This window comes from Hoplias malabaricus, chromosome 13 (genome assembly GCF_029633855.1).
Source record: "Hoplias malabaricus isolate fHopMal1 chromosome 13, fHopMal1.hap1, whole genome shotgun sequence".
NCBI lineage: Eukaryota > Metazoa > Chordata > Actinopteri > Characiformes > Erythrinidae > Hoplias > Hoplias malabaricus.
Window position 1 is genome coordinate 1,415,340 of NC_089812.1, and position 15,802 is coordinate 1,431,141.

The 15,802-nt window shown below is 43.1% G+C and overlaps 2 protein-coding genes across 5 annotated transcripts in view; both read left to right on the plus strand.

The window, feature by feature from the left end:
- mettl22 (methyltransferase 22, Kin17 lysine) overlaps positions 1-6,572 on the plus strand; it is an 18,340-nt gene extending 11,768 nt beyond the window's left edge. For all 3 annotated transcript variants that reach the window (XM_066641848.1, XM_066641846.1, XM_066641847.1), the window contains exons 6-11: positions 3,206-3,277; positions 3,561-3,617; positions 5,132-5,212; positions 5,318-5,420; positions 5,627-5,795; positions 6,157-6,572. In XM_066641848.1, coding sequence (XP_066497945.1) covers positions 3,206-3,277; positions 3,561-3,617; positions 5,132-5,212; positions 5,318-5,420; positions 5,627-5,795; positions 6,157-6,189 — 515 coding nt within the window. In that variant the 3' untranslated portion in view covers positions 6,190-6,572. The remainder of the gene's footprint in view (positions 1-3,205; positions 3,278-3,560; positions 3,618-5,131; positions 5,213-5,317; positions 5,421-5,626; positions 5,796-6,156) is intronic.
- The window catches only part of abat (4-aminobutyrate aminotransferase), a 38,764-nt gene continuing 29,140 nt past the window's right edge, over positions 6,179-15,802 (plus strand). Inside the window, exon 1 of one of the 2 annotated variants that reach the window (XM_066641845.1) lies at positions 6,179-6,292. The gene's annotated coding sequence lies outside the window, so the exon portion shown is untranslated. Of the gene's footprint in view, positions 6,293-9,712; positions 9,864-15,802 lie in introns of those variants that run through there. The other variant, XM_066641844.1, reaches the window with a different exon arrangement.

A 15,802-nucleotide genomic window follows, 5' to 3' on the forward strand; every position in this document is an offset into this window, starting at 1 on the left:
TGGAGAAATATTAAACTGCTGTGCTTCCAATGGATTATAAAGTAAAAGTACATAAAAGTAGCACCACTATAGATGAAATATCCAGTTATGAATGTTTGAGAGTCCATTTTGAATTTTGGCACCATGTACACTTTAGAGATCTGTGATTATTACAATGTATGTGTGGCCTTGACTGTCTTTCTTTATTTTTTTGTTTGTTTTTGAATATAGTATCGTGTAAACAATGTCTAGAAATGGCTCCAAAATGTCTTTGGCGAAAAAAAATCATTTTGCAAGTAAATTTCTTAAATATTTTAGAAAAATTTACTCTCCTTCTCGTGTATTCATATCTTTTTGGCGATAACAGGGTTTTGTTTTCTGTTTCTATGTGTGAGAAGCTGTATTGATCTGGCCGAAGTGTCCGGGCTGATGCTGTGGAAGTGAAGATTTATTTCCAAGTTGTTGTCAGACCTAGAGGAACAGGAATTGATTTGAGGTCAGACTGTATTAGCTCAGGGGGCAAGTGAGGACACCTGCTGATTGCTACACAGAGAGAGAGAGAGAGAGAGAGGTGTGTGTGTGTGTGTGTGTGTGTGTGGTGTTGTGTTCTTTCCTTATCAAGGACCAGCACTTCGAACAGCCCCTTTATCATCGGTCAGTCATCTCTCTGCAACTTTTGATTAAAACGGACTGTTATGACTAATCAACAGAGTAAGAGAAAGATAGAGGAAGAAGTGGAGGTAGGAACAAAAAGTAGAAAAATAGAGAGAAAAGAACGAAGAAAATGACAGGAGGTGACAGAAAGTGAAAGAAGAGAAGTGGAGAAAGAGAGAGAGGGATAAAGAACGAGGGACAGGAATTGATTGCTGATGCAATTGGAAATGATTAGTTTTTCAGGGGTATTCTGTTGAGATCATTGGCTTTGAGGAACGGTTATTGGGTCCGATAATGAGTCATCGTGACCAATGGGGGATAGAGGGTTAAAAAGCCCTAGGAACTGGAGCTGTGGAGCAGTGGAAATATTCTTTGCCGTGACGGAGCTTAATAAATCCCCTAATGGGAAGATTTGGATTGGTGTTTGTGATCCAGAACTAATCTGATGGCTGAGTGCCATCAGATCCCCACAGCAGTGTGTTCGAACATCTGGTGTAAAACCTTCCCAGAAGAGTAGAGGCTGTAAAGAGGAGCCCACGGACACAGTGGAGTGTGTTTAGTCGCAAGGTGCAAGGTGACTTCATTTTGGAATTGAGTTTCTGTTTACGCCTCTCCCTCCTTCACCATTCCCAACGTTGTGTGTCTGCAGACACTAGGTGCGGGATGAAACGAACCCATGATTGCTTATTTCTTTTATGTATATTTTATATTTTATGTGGCACTTATCAGCGCATGTTTTCATGAAATGTTACATAAGCCGTGCTCCGTCATTAGGAACTCATTAAGTCCTGTTTTAGAGGGCCGTCGTCCATTTTGGTAATGGGTATCATTATTTTTATTACATGACTGGAGCTGTTTGAGCGGATAACGATGCCCCAAAAGCTCCGGTACAGGGCACCTGTTCATGAGATTGAATTTATTGTGCACCGTCTTTAAGACATTACACCCAAAAGTAACAATTAGTTTGACATAACACAAGCTCGTCAATAAATAAGCTGTTCATTGTGCAGCTCTTTCGTACGAGACACAGCGCAAGACCCTGGTACCTCCTCAGAACTAATTCCCTCATCAGTAAAACAGCACTGAAACTTTACATCTTTGAGAGAGAGGAGCAAGGCAAGCTCTACTCCTGCTTTAGATCTGAACACATCCAAAGCTCTGTCCATCCTTAAAACAGCTGGCTTCTAGAAAAGTATTAGACAAATTTCTGTTTGGTTTTAGAGCACAACATGGAGTCTTCTCTACGTAAAGCAGCCAGTGATATTGTGTTACTGTGGACTATGGAAAGTGTGCTGATTTAGTCCTTTACGACCTTTTCGATAAGGTCAGCTGTAACATCCTCCTCGACGGCCGGAGGCATGTGGCATGTGTTCAGGGAACGGTCCCGCAGTGGAATTTTCCAAAACTGAATCATGATAAAAAAATAAATATTGATTTTGGTCATCTAGACTGCACTAATATTATAGCGGATTGTGTACGCCCATTATCTGTCAACTCTGTCATGTCTGCAGTTGGTCCAAAATGCAGCTGCTAGGCTCTTTACTAGGACCAAGAAAAGGCATCTTGCTGCTACTGGCCTCAGGACAGCGGTTACCTGTTAGACACCTTTTGATTTTATTGGTATTAGTGTTTGTGTTTATAGCTCTGGACGGCACGTCTCAGATGTAAATCTTCAAACGTATTCAACGTCATGTGACTTATGACCAAGGAACAAGAATCAAGCAGTACCCTCATCTCTTTTCATTCATTCATTCATTCATTATCTGTAACCGTTATCCAGTTCAGGGTTGTGGTGGGTCCAGAGCCTACCTGGAATCACTGGGCGCAAGGCGGGAACACACCCTGTAGGGGGCGCCAGTCCTTCACAGGGCAACACACACAGTCACTTACACACTCACACCTACGGACACTTTTGAGTCGCCAATCCACCTACCAACGTGTGTTTTTGGACTGTGGGAGGAAACCGGAGCACCCGGAGGAAACCCACGCGGACACGGGGAGAACACACCACACTCCTCACAGACAGTCACCCGGAGGAAACCCACGCAGACACGGGGAGAACACACCACACTCCTCACAGACAGTCACCCGGAGGAAACCCACGCAGACACAGAGAGAACACACCACACTCCTCACAGACAGTCACCCGGAGGAAACCCACGCAGACACAGAGAGAACACACCACACTCCTCACAGACAGTCACCCGGAGGAAACCCACGCAGACACAGAGAGAACACACCACACTCCTAACAGACAGTCACCCGGAGTGAAAGCCTGATGGAGACCCTTTGCTTTTTTATAGCCATTCACTTAGACTGGCCTCGTAAAGACGTTAGACAGATTCGAGCACGCAAACAGACAGGAGAACAGCAAACAGTGATCATTATTAAAACTGTGAACGTAAAACGACTTTAAAGTGTAGCGGCAGTTTTCTTTGAAAAGCTGAAAGAGAGACTTTTGAATAGAAAATGTACTGTAAAAGTTGGACACAGTAAACACTCTGTGTGTGTGTGTGTGTGTGTGTGTGTGTGTGTGTGTGTGTGTGTGTTTATGTTAATGTGTGTTTTGCAGATGTTGGTGAAGACCTCCTCAGCATGTGTCAGAGGAATGTGTCTTTGAACAGAGATTTCAATGAGTCTGCGGGTGAGCGTTATTAACACATGATCTCCAATGCGAGTGTGTGCACCTCACTGAAGCATAAAGAAATGAATGTGTGACATGAGCACGATTACAGCACTCTATTATGTACAAGACAGTGGCATTAGCAAAATGTAAAATGCACTGGAACAAAGTATTTATAATAGTGTATTATATAATAAATAATGCATAAATATATTTGAGTATATAGTGTTTGACTGTGTGATGTTTTCAAGCTGAAACAATAGTTCTAATCGCCCTCCTGCTGTACTTTGTTCTGTTTTTCCAGTGGACTGTGTGGTGAAGGTGCGCTGTCTAGACTGGACATCACACGATTTCCTCTCAGGTACAAGAACATGGCACTTACATGCTGCGCTAATCAGCCCCTTCTGATCCGAGCTGAGTGAGCTCTGAACGTTCTGTGCTTATCATCGGCCGCTTTAGGTCTAGAACTAGCAGTCAATATTTCTCCTCTGTCCAAACTAAAACATCCTGTACAGATAAATGAGGATGAGAGAGGGAGAGGACCAAGAGGATCTTGGTCTAGTAAATGTATGACAGTTACGCCTGCGAATGTGGAGAGCTAGAGTCAACATCAGCATCAAGCTAGAGTCCCTATCAGTGGCTCCCACCAAGGTTGTAAGAAACCTAGGTGTCATGGTTGATGACCAGCTGACCTTCACAGGTCACGTGACCGCTGTAGCTCCATCGTGCCGCTTCTCCCTATTCAACATCAGGAAGATTAGGCCGTACCTAACTCAACATACAACACAGCTCCTCGTTCAGATGTTAGTAATCTCCCGTCCTGACTATTGCAACGCCCTCCTGACAGGTCTTCCGGCCTGTGCTGTGAGACCGCTACAGATGATCCAGAATGCTGCAGCACGCCTGGTCTTCAACCAACCAAAAAGAGCACATGTCACGCCCCTATTAGTTGAGCTGCATTGGCTACCCTTAGCTGCTCGCATCAAATTTAAATCACTAATGATGGCCTTCAGAGTATTCACTGGTTCTGCTCCCATCTTCCTCAATAGACTCTTAAAACCATACGTTAGCGCCCGCCCTCTCCGTTCCTCAAAGGAGCGCCTACTAACACGACCAACCCCCCGTACAGGTCAGTCGAGGCTATTCTCATCTCTGGTACCACGCTGGTGGAACGAGCTTCCAAGCACCATCAGAGCAACAGGAACCCTCTCCGCATTCAAGAAATCCTTGAAAACCCAGCTCTTCCGAGAGTCTCTCTTGCACTGAATGTCTTTCTTTAATGCACTTATTACTTCCTGCTTATTGCACTCAATGTAAGGTAGTTTTTATAAATTGTGCTGTAGTTTGAATGTTTGATCCTCTTTTGTAAGTCGCTTTGGATAAAAGCGTCTGCCAAATGCATAAATGTAAATGCTTTATAGTTTTTAAATCCGCTACATGGGGACATCCATGTTTAAACCCAGTTGGGTCATTTGACCCATACTGGCCATTTGGGGTCAGTGTAACAAACATGCAGAAGAATCATTGACGAAAATGACACAGTGCTCCTTTAAACACTATATAATATTGTTACCTTTAAATGACAGCTTTCTAAACCATTGCGATGCTTCTCTGAGCTATATCAGGGAGAACACAGCCTCTATTGTTGCTACTCTGGGCTCTGCGCTGCAGAAACTGCACTATGTAACATTGGAAGGAGGGTAGGAAACCACCCCAGGAGGAAAAAACTCAAATCTTACCTAGTGTTCCTTTTAATCGCAAGTAGGAATTGTAATGTAAAGCAGTAAATGATCAGGTGGTTTAGCCTGAATTCTCCTGTAAAGAGCAGCACTCTGATCCGCCTCTGGCTCATCGTTATGACCGTTTTCCCCCCAGACACTGAGGCTGAATTCGGGTGGCGCGAGGAGGAGGTGGGGGACCTCCATGATAACACCACTATCGTGATCGCAGCAGATGGTGAGTGGGTGTTGGAAGAACTAGATCTTAATTTTAAGGCTAAAAGGAGGTAAATTGTTGTCCTTGTCAGAGTAAAATGCACATGTGTCTGTTCTCCTGTTCCAGTGTGTTATGATGATGACCTCACTGATGCACTGTTTCGAACCCTGTACAGAATTACCAGCAACCTGAGGAATCCCAGCACCGTGTTCTTTAGCATCGAGAAAAGGTGAAGGCTTGATAGTCACTCTAGCAATTACAGTGCTTCCCCTGATGTAGCCTAGTGCAGTCCCTCAGCTAATATTCAGAGCTGTAATCTCTGTACCAGCTTCACTTTAACCTCCCTGATGTTGTACACATTTAACTTTATTAGTTAGTTATCCCTCAGCCATTAATTTCAGTTAGTGCTTCTCTCTGTATTCTCCCTCTCCGCAGGTTAAACTTCACTCTGCGCCGTATGGATGTTTCCTGCGAGGCGTATGATCATTTCCGCCTCTGTCTCCAGCAGCTGGAGGATATGAACGATGGAAAGATGAAATTCACCGTGGAACCAGTGCCCTGCACGTTCCCCCAGTTCCTCCAGTACGAGCGAGTGGAGCAGCTGGTGGGTTTATCTGCAGTCACAGGCAGATTGTAGAAGTAGTCTAAATTAATGACAAGGTCTGCTAGAGTGTGTAGCGTGGAGCCTAACACTGTCTGGGGAGCTGTTAATCCGGAATGAACGACCTGAGAGAAAACGCACTTATCCCCAGCTGTGTTTAAGACTGAACTGTTGCGCTTGAGATGTGCTGTACAGTTGAACAGTAGAGGGAGCTGTTCTCCTGTTCTTCAGCGCGTGTCGGCGGATATTTGCAGTGTGATTGGTTTCTGCTTTGTTTGGTTCTGTTCAATTTACTTTAAATTGATATTTGCATTTACATTTTGTGTTTGTTTGTTGCAATGAATTCTCGTCCGTTTCTCCTCAGGAGCTGTGGAAGGTGACTGCATCTGCCCTTTAAACTACACCATCAAGAACCGGTCTTTAAATAGCTGCAGAGTCCAGGATCTCAGAGCTGATGCTCAGCCTTGGTTAGGTGCTGTGTAACAGGGACAGAGCTGGAGGTTTGTAGGAGGCAGGAACATCCTCAGTGTGAAATTTAGCTCAGGTTTAAATTGGTGTGGGTTTTTTTCCCCTGGCTTGTGATATTAGGAGCTTGTATTAACAGATACTTTTCTATGTGAATATATATTTAAAAACTACAGGCTTTTAAATGGAATGCAGTGAGGTTTAATGTAGGAATTTCATTAGCTTTTTAATTTTATATTCATTAGAATTTCAAATTAATTACCAGAAAATCAACAAATAGTTAAGTTTTGATGTGGCAGGTTAGTGTTGCTGTGACAAGGGATGAATTGATTTAATTTATTAAAATATTTTTAAATAAAAGCATTACTCTGTTCTTAAACTTCAGGAATCAAAAAAGCCACTGGGAATCACACAGAAACAGTCAGGAATCACACAGAAACACTCAGGAATCACACAGAAACAGTCAGGAATCACACAGAAACAGTCAGGAATCACACAGAAACACTCAGGAATCACACAGAAACACTCAGGAATCACACAGAAACAGTCAGGAATCACACAGAAACAGTCAGGAATCACACAGAAACAGTCAGGAATCACACAGAAACATTCAGGAATCACACAGAAACAGTCAGGAATCACACAGAAACATTCAGGAATCACACAGAAACATTCAGGAATCACACAAACGAAGATCACACAGAAACACTCAGGAATCACACAGAAACATTCAGGAATCACACAAACGAAGATCACACAGAAACACTCAGGAATCACACAGAAACATTCAGGAATCACACAAACAAAGATCACACAGAAACATTCAGGAATCACACAAACGAAGATCACACAGAAACAGTCAGGAATCACACAGAAACAGTCAGGAATCACACAGAAACAGTCAGGAATCACACAGAAACACTCAGGAATCACACAGAAACACTCAGGAATCACACAGAAACAGTCAGGAATCACACAGAAACATTCAGGAATCACACAGAAACATTCAGGAATCACACAGAAACATTCAGGAATCACACAGAAACAGTCAGGAATCACACAGAAACAGTCAGGAATCACACAGAAACACTCAGGAATCACACAGAAACATTCAGGAATCACACAAACAAAGATCACACAGAAACATTCAGGAATCACACAAACGAAGATCACACAGAAACAGTCAGGAATCACACAGAAACAGTCAGGAATCACACAGAAACACTCAGGAATCACACAGAAACACTCAGGAATCACACAGAAACATTCAGGAATCACACAGAAACAGTCAGGAATCACACAGAAACATTCAGGAATCACACAGAAACAGTCAGGAATCACACAGAAACATTCAGGAATCACACAGAAACAGTCAGGAATCACACAGAAACAGTCAGGAATCACACAGAAACAGTCAGGAATCACACAAACGAAGATCACACAGAAACACTCAGGAATCACACAGAAACATTCAGGAATCACACAAACGAAGATCACACAGAAACACTCAGGAATCACACAGAAACATTCAGGAATCACACAGAAACAGTCAGGAATCACACAAACGAAGATCACACAGAAACAGTCAGGAATCACACAGAAATAGTCAGGAATAGCACAAAAACAGGCATTGCACATAAACACAAATTACACAGGGACAGTAGTACGCAAAAAGGTATCACAGAAACATTAAGGAATGACACAAATACAGTCAGGACTCACACAGAAATATTCAGGAATCATAGAAAAATCACATAGAGACGGTCTGGAATCACACAGAAATGGTCAAGAATAGTACAAACAAGAGGAATAAAAAAAACAGGCAAGAAACATCACACAGTCAGAAATAATACAAAAATAAACAGTCCCCAAACAGTCAGGAATTACACAGAAACAGACAAAAACAACACAAACATTCAATGATCACAGGAACAGTCAAGAATCACAGAAAAACTGAATTCACACAAAAACTGTAAGAATCACTTAAACACAGTCGGGAATCACACTGAAGCGGGAATCTTGCAAACACCTTCAGGAATAGGATCAAAAGTAGGAATGCTTATTTCTGAACTACATTAGCTGAGAATACCACAGACTCTCTTTATCAGTCGCCTGTTTGCCGTGGGATAAAATCATGTGCAGCTGCAGAGATGGAAATGATGTTGGTGCTTTGCTCATGTTCTTTCCCCTGACAGACACTAGAGGATGCACTAGGAATAACAGTGACATTCCATCACCATCACAGATTTCTAACGTCGTCCAGTGTAGGCCACATCTGAAAGAACGGTCCTGAATTCAGGGAAGAGGTCAGAGACCGTATGCTGTAATTAGAGCTGTAGACATGTAAAACTCGACATGGTGGAATCATGAGGGACCTCTTTTGGCTGCAGTGGTGGTTGTGTTGTTGAGTGATGCCTGGAGGTTCCTAAAGGATTCTTTAGGATTCACAGGCCAGAAAACACCATCCAGATTCTAGAGATCTGAATTTATTTCAGTTACAATAACATTATTACAGCTGAATGATGCAGTATTGTGTCCAACAAACGCGAATACATAGTGACAACTTACATAAGGTTAAATAGGAGTGTGAACAGTGAAATCGCAATTAGCCAGGTTCCAGAACCCAGATAAAGACTAAACCTGGGGAAGCTATCTTTTTCTCTCTGCACCAGGACTCCAAACTGCTTACAAGAACTGGCTTCAGCCGGAATAAACCCACAGTGGATGGAGGGGTAATGCAGGAATGAACAAAGCAGAGGGATGTTTAGAGCAGACACAGGATTGAGAAATACAGTCCAAAGGGAATCGCTGACACTGACGTGGTGGTGGTGGTGGTGTGTTAGTTGTTGTTGCTCTGGTGTGAGAGGATCAGACACGGCAGCGCTGCTGTAGTTTTTAATATGTCCACCTCGCCCCACTCACTCACTGCCCACTGTATTAGACACACCGACGTTGTTGGTCCCTGTTGTAGATGTGAAGTCAGTGAAAGTAGCTGTTGCTCCGCAGTTTGTCTTGGTCGTCGTCTTGTTCTTCATCAGTGGACACGGGTAGCTGACCATGGGACACTTCCCACAGGATGTTTCGGGGACTTTTGGACTAGTCTCTGTCCAGCAGTGACACCGAGGGGTTTACAGACTCCAACACAACACACCCACCACCCAAATCATACCTGCCCTTAGTGGCCTGTGGAAACACTGTGAAATAGAGCTAACAAAGTATGCAGAGCAAAATATGGACTTCAGTCTGTGGTTATAGGGTTACAAAGTACAAAATGGTGTAACTCAGTGTGTAGAAATAAGAGGTCGTTTTTATGTGTTGGCTGATGGGTGTATATCATTAAATTGCTTACTCAGTTTAATCAATTTGCATTAAAAACAGCCTCGAGTTCTCTCCGGTGTGATTGACCAATCAGAGCGGACTCGCCCTGCTGCTATAGGCTGGATTGCGTTAAGGTCCGCCCCCTGTATGAGCGGCTCTGTTGTTCGCTGGTGGACCACTGCACTGCTTCTGCAAACGCAAGCGCATCATTTCCTCTGTTTTTATTTGCGCTTTCTCATTAAAACCCCCACAGCATTCCCACAGAAGCGGAGCGAGAACCGCTGTGAGGTGAGTCTGTTTGTTTCGCTTTCAAATGGCGCAGCAACGAAGCTAAAGTTGGGTTTTAGTGCGTATTTATGCAGTCCACCTTAAAAGGCGCAGGCGCCTCAGTGTAACCGCTGCACCACATTAAGGTGGAACGGAAAATTCGAACAAGACGCGTTTAGCTTTGAATTCGAGACTCGGGCTGCATTCGTGAGTTAGTTTGTTTCTGTTTTTGAGCGTGGGGCATTATTCGTCCTAATTATTTCTAATATCCATTGCAGGTTTCTTTGATCTAAAGCTCAGGGTTTGGGTGAAATTGCAGAAATATCACATCGTGATACTTATTTTACGGTAAACATACGGTGATATTTTTACACCGTATTATGACACAAAATACAGTGATGTAAAATTAAATTCATGAAAAAGAGACCAATGGAAATGCTCCAAAATAACCTGCATTTGTTTATGCCACCTGTAAAGTTTTTATTATGGAGATGATGAGAATGTGGCTGATAAAAATCACAGACTTACATTAAGGTTATTTTACAGGTAAATTTACAGAAGTAAAAACAGTAGGCGTAACTGCTCAGAGTGAGCCCACCAGGAGCCCCCCTTAAACCGCCGTCAGTTGGCTACATGACCTATAGCTCTACGGGCACTCAGGAGGTCACTGTTGATTCTCTACTGCTGCTGTTTGGACACTGTTCACCTTGCTTTTAAAATTCTTTTATAGATATCGACGCGTTATTCCCACTGTACGATTTATTAAGATATTCCACCCATATTCTGTATTGCTCTTGTTCTGCTGCAAATGTGGACATCTTAGCTTTTGCAATATTTAATACCAGACACTTTTTATATTGTGCTACTTGACTGCTACACTTGTGCATTTATTTAGCTGCATTACTACTTACTATGTTTAATAGTCTCTAGTAAGGAAGCTGCAAAATGAATCTCGCTGCACATACTGTAAACAATGACAGAGCTAGATCTGGCGATATACAGATATGTAGAATACACATGATGTTCAGATACAGGTCAGTGGGTATTGCACTAATGAGGGTATGGGGCAGTAACTCGGTCAATAAAAGAGGACCAAGAGCCACAGTGATGACAGTGTTCAGACTGGAGTGCATTACAACAGCAAGTACAGTACAGTACCCATATCAATATATATATACAGTCATAATTACCACTCGGTTCCAACAGAATTGATCCTGCTGTCATTGTGGGGACCTCTAACATAAAATATCCATGCAGTTCACCTGCTTCCTGGTTACAGCTCTGACAGACAGCAGTTCAGAGACTTTCTACAAACTGCTATCGCCTCTTTCCTTTTTTTTTTCTTTACAGTATATCTATCTTGACAGGCTGAATCCGGTCAGAACCGGCTGCCGTCTTTCTCTTTCTCCCTCTCGCTCTCCCTCTCTTGTGCTCCCCCCCCCCCCTATTTTTTTTTCCCTTTCTTTTTTCCCTCAGTGGCTTTTGTTGATGCGGCCGGCTGCTGGAAGTTGGTCATGACCTCGCTTCATCACTTCACAGAAGTTCTTTTTTTTCCGCCGGGCCTTGGAACGCCCTCTCCATGCGAGATTAAAGAGGACTTCCACCCGTATTTTAGAATAGATTGTTTTATGATGATCTACTTAGTAATTCAGAGGGATATTTTAGTCAGCACCATGTTCCAGCACCTTTATATCCATGTGTGTGGCCACAGTCGGAATGTTAAATGTACAGAATGATTGTAGATGGCAGGAGTAATTCTGTAGTTCATCACTGTGCTTACAGCTCACACTCTGGGTTACACACTGGAACTGTGGGTTGGAGAAATGTGTGGAATTTGTCTCTTTGTGATTGGGGAGGAGTCTTGTTTTGATGAGTTGTCACTGCTCATCCAGTTCAGTCAGTGGAAGTGTTGCAGTCGTGTTAAAGCCAAGTCTGTAGAATCAGTGGTGATAGCAATAATGTGGCGATGATTTTAAATGCTATATTAAATATGGCAAAACATCCAAGTCTGATGAGTCAAATCCCCGAGTCAAACCCCAGTGGCTCAAGTGCATCTCTGCTCTCTGTAAAGTAGGTTAACGGTGTTGCATTTCACTTTCTCTAAATCTGTAAGAGGTTTAAGGCTCCACCCAACATTCATCGCTTAGTAAACACTACAAGGCAAATGTGTGACTCATTCACAATTTAACACATACAACACCTACATACGACAAAACTACTCCTGTTATTCATTAACATTATCCCTAGTAGTTGTGCGACACCAGTTACCAAGCAGTTTGTTTTCATTTGATCGTATCTGCCCAAGGCTGCAGGGCTTTATACCCCTCTAGCCACGAGCTGGTACTGAGCTGGGTCACCGTAGTTTCGCGCAACCGCTCCAGAGCGTTGCGTTTCATTTCACATTGTTTTTATCTTTCCTAGTCCTCAGTCCCAGGCTTTTTTATGAAAAGGTACAACACTCCTCCCCTTTGTTTAACGTGAGTGCGAATGGTCATCTGTTCATGTTTTTTTTTTTTTGTAGGTTCAGAAGGTAGTTTCCGGGTGCTGGAAACTGTTCTAATGTGTTTATGAGGCCCTGATGTCTGTAAATGCATTAAAAACAGTGTCTCGGTCAGGTATGCTAGACTTTCTCTCTCTGCTCACGGCAGAGAAAAGGCATCTGGAAGTTTTTAGACAACGCATAGACCTTCAAAAGTTGAAAAGCATGAACCGAAATGGGGATATTGCTCTATTCTTGCTCCATAGATGGGTAGTATTGATTATTTTAGCTGTAAATGGAACTGACAATACATTTAGAGAGCACAAACTATATGAAAGTAAACACAGACCAAAAGTGCTACAAAACTCAACAAAATTGAGTTACAAAGGATTTTCGGTGGTAATTCAGTGAATCAAAACTTTAGAAGTTCAGCTTCAGCCGCGTACAAGCTACGTTTATTTTTTCCTCTCAAACATACATTAAACCTTAAAATATTTGGTACTTTTGAACATAAACAAATGAGACATGTCCCCATCCACCCAAGCTTAAAAATGTCATGTTTACAGAAAAAGTTAAAAACCTTTTGGTCAGTTGTTTTGTTTTTATGAATTAGTCATACCTGTTGAATTTAAACGTTTATAATTATATTAATACGTCATTATAAAATATTGGTTGCAATCCATGTGTAAAAAGACTTGAAACATCCTAAAGATAATTGCCCAATCGGATTTAGCTATCTCTTGTATCTAGATAGAAGTGAGTGTTTGATTGGTTAGGGCTTCAGGGACTGAACTGAGGGCTTTAAGTGCCCCATTAACGTCCAGAAATGTTGGAAAAATAATAAGAATCCACCCATTCATCACACTGAGATTCTATCTGTCACTAAAGTGCTGTTTTCTTTAAACTTCTCTAGAAAAACATTTAAAATCTGATGTTAGCTCATAGATCTAAGACCTCTAGCCTCTTCGTGGACTGAGGATTCTCTTCTAGCGCCGGGAACTCTGAACTCAGTTTGTGTGTCATGCAAAACACCTGCAGGCATTTGGGTGAACAGCAGCTGGAGATTTATATAACCAGACCACAGAGGAGATGGAGTCTGTTGAAGGTTGATGTTTGTTTGCTGTCCGTTTTTCTGTGTTTCGTGAAAACGCTGATCTTAAACGTCTGCATCAGCTTTCTCTCATGAAAACAGTCCTGATGTGAGTGAGGCGTTTCTTCCTGCTTCAACAGGGTAAAAGGTCTGAATGCTCTAGCGTTTTCAGGAGTGTGTAACTTAGAAAGAAGCAGCAGGTTCAGTATGAGGTCATTCTCTGGCAGAAGACACACAGTGTAGTCTATGGGACTCAATGCCATACCATCAGCTTTAAAGTAACGGTATGTTCATGCTGAGTTTGGTTTTCAAGGACAAGAAAGAATGAACACATACATCAGACAAGTCTGATTTCACATCGTTTAAAATCACATCTTGTGTTGAATGACATAGTGTTTATCGACTGGTTCATGGCGTTCTAAACAGCCCTGTTCAGAACGGCTGGTTTAAATGATAATGAGCCGCTCGCTGTTCACCGTGACCCTGAGTGCACAGCAGCGAGGAGCGAGGCGTAAGCTCTGGTTTTAGCCGTTTTTGCTTGGTTTTGCTTTGGTGTTTTTATTCCTCAGCTATGTCGTGTCTGTTTTGCACTTTCACGTAAACTTGGGTCAAGGGCTGTGATTGGAGAGACTCAGACGAGGGGGCGGGGCCATTCCGTAGTCTTGGAAGTTGACGTCAGAAGCGGCTGAGGTTTTGAACTGCTCAACATATCCCTTGTTTTCTGACTTGGGCAGCTCACAGGAATCTGACTGGGTGGGTCTTGATTCAGTGTGTAGGTATTTAATTTCTATTTTTTAATATGTTCCCTTTTATATCTGTTCTGCTCCATTTGTGGAGACTTCCTTCCTGTTGCCACAGAAACAGATGAAAGGCCCGAACAACCACTTTAGCATCTTAGATTTGGATGCTGATTCATGGATGCATTTTTACGTCAGAGCGTCTTTCACAGAAGCGTGTCTCGTTTTGTCGACTCCCGCTCCACAAACATTTCCTTCGAAGTGAAGGCTGCATTATCAGCTTCTGATCTTCAAGGAAGGCTTTACTCCAGATGCTGTACCAATGCTGTGAATATTGGATATCATTCAGGCAGCGAGGTCAGCATTTGTTCTGGATCAAAATGTTCTATCACCACAGAGAACACAGTTGCTGTATGTTGCAACGCTGGGTGATTTAATACGCCTCTAGCCCACGCCTCCTTTTTAACACGTGGCCCGGCTCTAATCCCCAGAGCTCAGAGATTTCATTATGATTGATGAGAATGTAATATTTACTCAGTGTCTGATAATGAAGCGATGGGCTTTGAGGCAGTGGGCTCTAATGGAGGCATGGGAGACTACCACAGAGACAGTGATCAATCAGAGTTAACACTGAGAATCATATTTCACTCAGGATCGCACACGCACCGCCTGTGATAAGAATCTGAGAGCGATGCCATCTCTGCCGTTGCTGCCTTGTAAAACAGCTGCCTCTGTGCAAAGTCCTCCAACAGTGTGCAGGTCTAAAAGTGGATAAGAATGTAAGCAGAGCACCGTTCCAACTGAGGACAGTGTGCAAAAGTTCTCCGGCGCTGGTTGTGTAACTCCGGAATCATTAGCATGTTAATGGAGCTCTGCGACGTCTCCGCTGTGGGAGAAAAGCTCCAGTTGTTACTGGTTACTGAACTCTCATGTGGAGACTTAGTCGTGTTTGAGCTAGATTTCTGAGTTAACTGAGAGGAGATGGGTCCCGGGCCAGAGAGGCCTGCTGGGGGTTGAGTAATCTTCAGAAAGGCCTGCTTTGTTTCTCCAGTCCAGGAGCTCTGCTGAATAAAGAGTGGCTGCAGTGGCATTCCCAAAGAAAAGAGAGGATACAAGTCCTGTGTCTGTTTGACCATCATTAATTAAGTCAGTGATTAATCATTAAGCAAGAAGCTTTAAATCAAAAATACAAACCTGACCGGTGTTTTCCAAAGGGTTCGTAACGTTAAGGGCTTCGTAACCTGGCACATTAGTACTACGAAACGTTTCTTTAAATGCTGCTAATTTTAAGGATGTTCTTAAGACTAGCTGTGTGCATCATTGTGTAGCAAATAGTGTTAAACATTCATGCATTATCTGTAACCCTTATCCAGTTCAGGGTCACGGTGGGTCCAGAGCCTACCTGGAATCATTGGGCGCAACGCGGGAATACACCCTGGAGGTGGCGCCAGTCTTTCACAGGGCAACACACACACTCACACCTACGGACACTTTTGAGTCTCCAATTCACCTACCAACGTGTGTTTTTGGACCATGGTAGGAAACCAGAGCACCTGGAGGAAACCCACGCAGACACAGGGAGAACACACCACACTCCTCACAGACAGTCACCCGGAGGAAACCCACGCAGACACAGGGAGAACACATCACACTC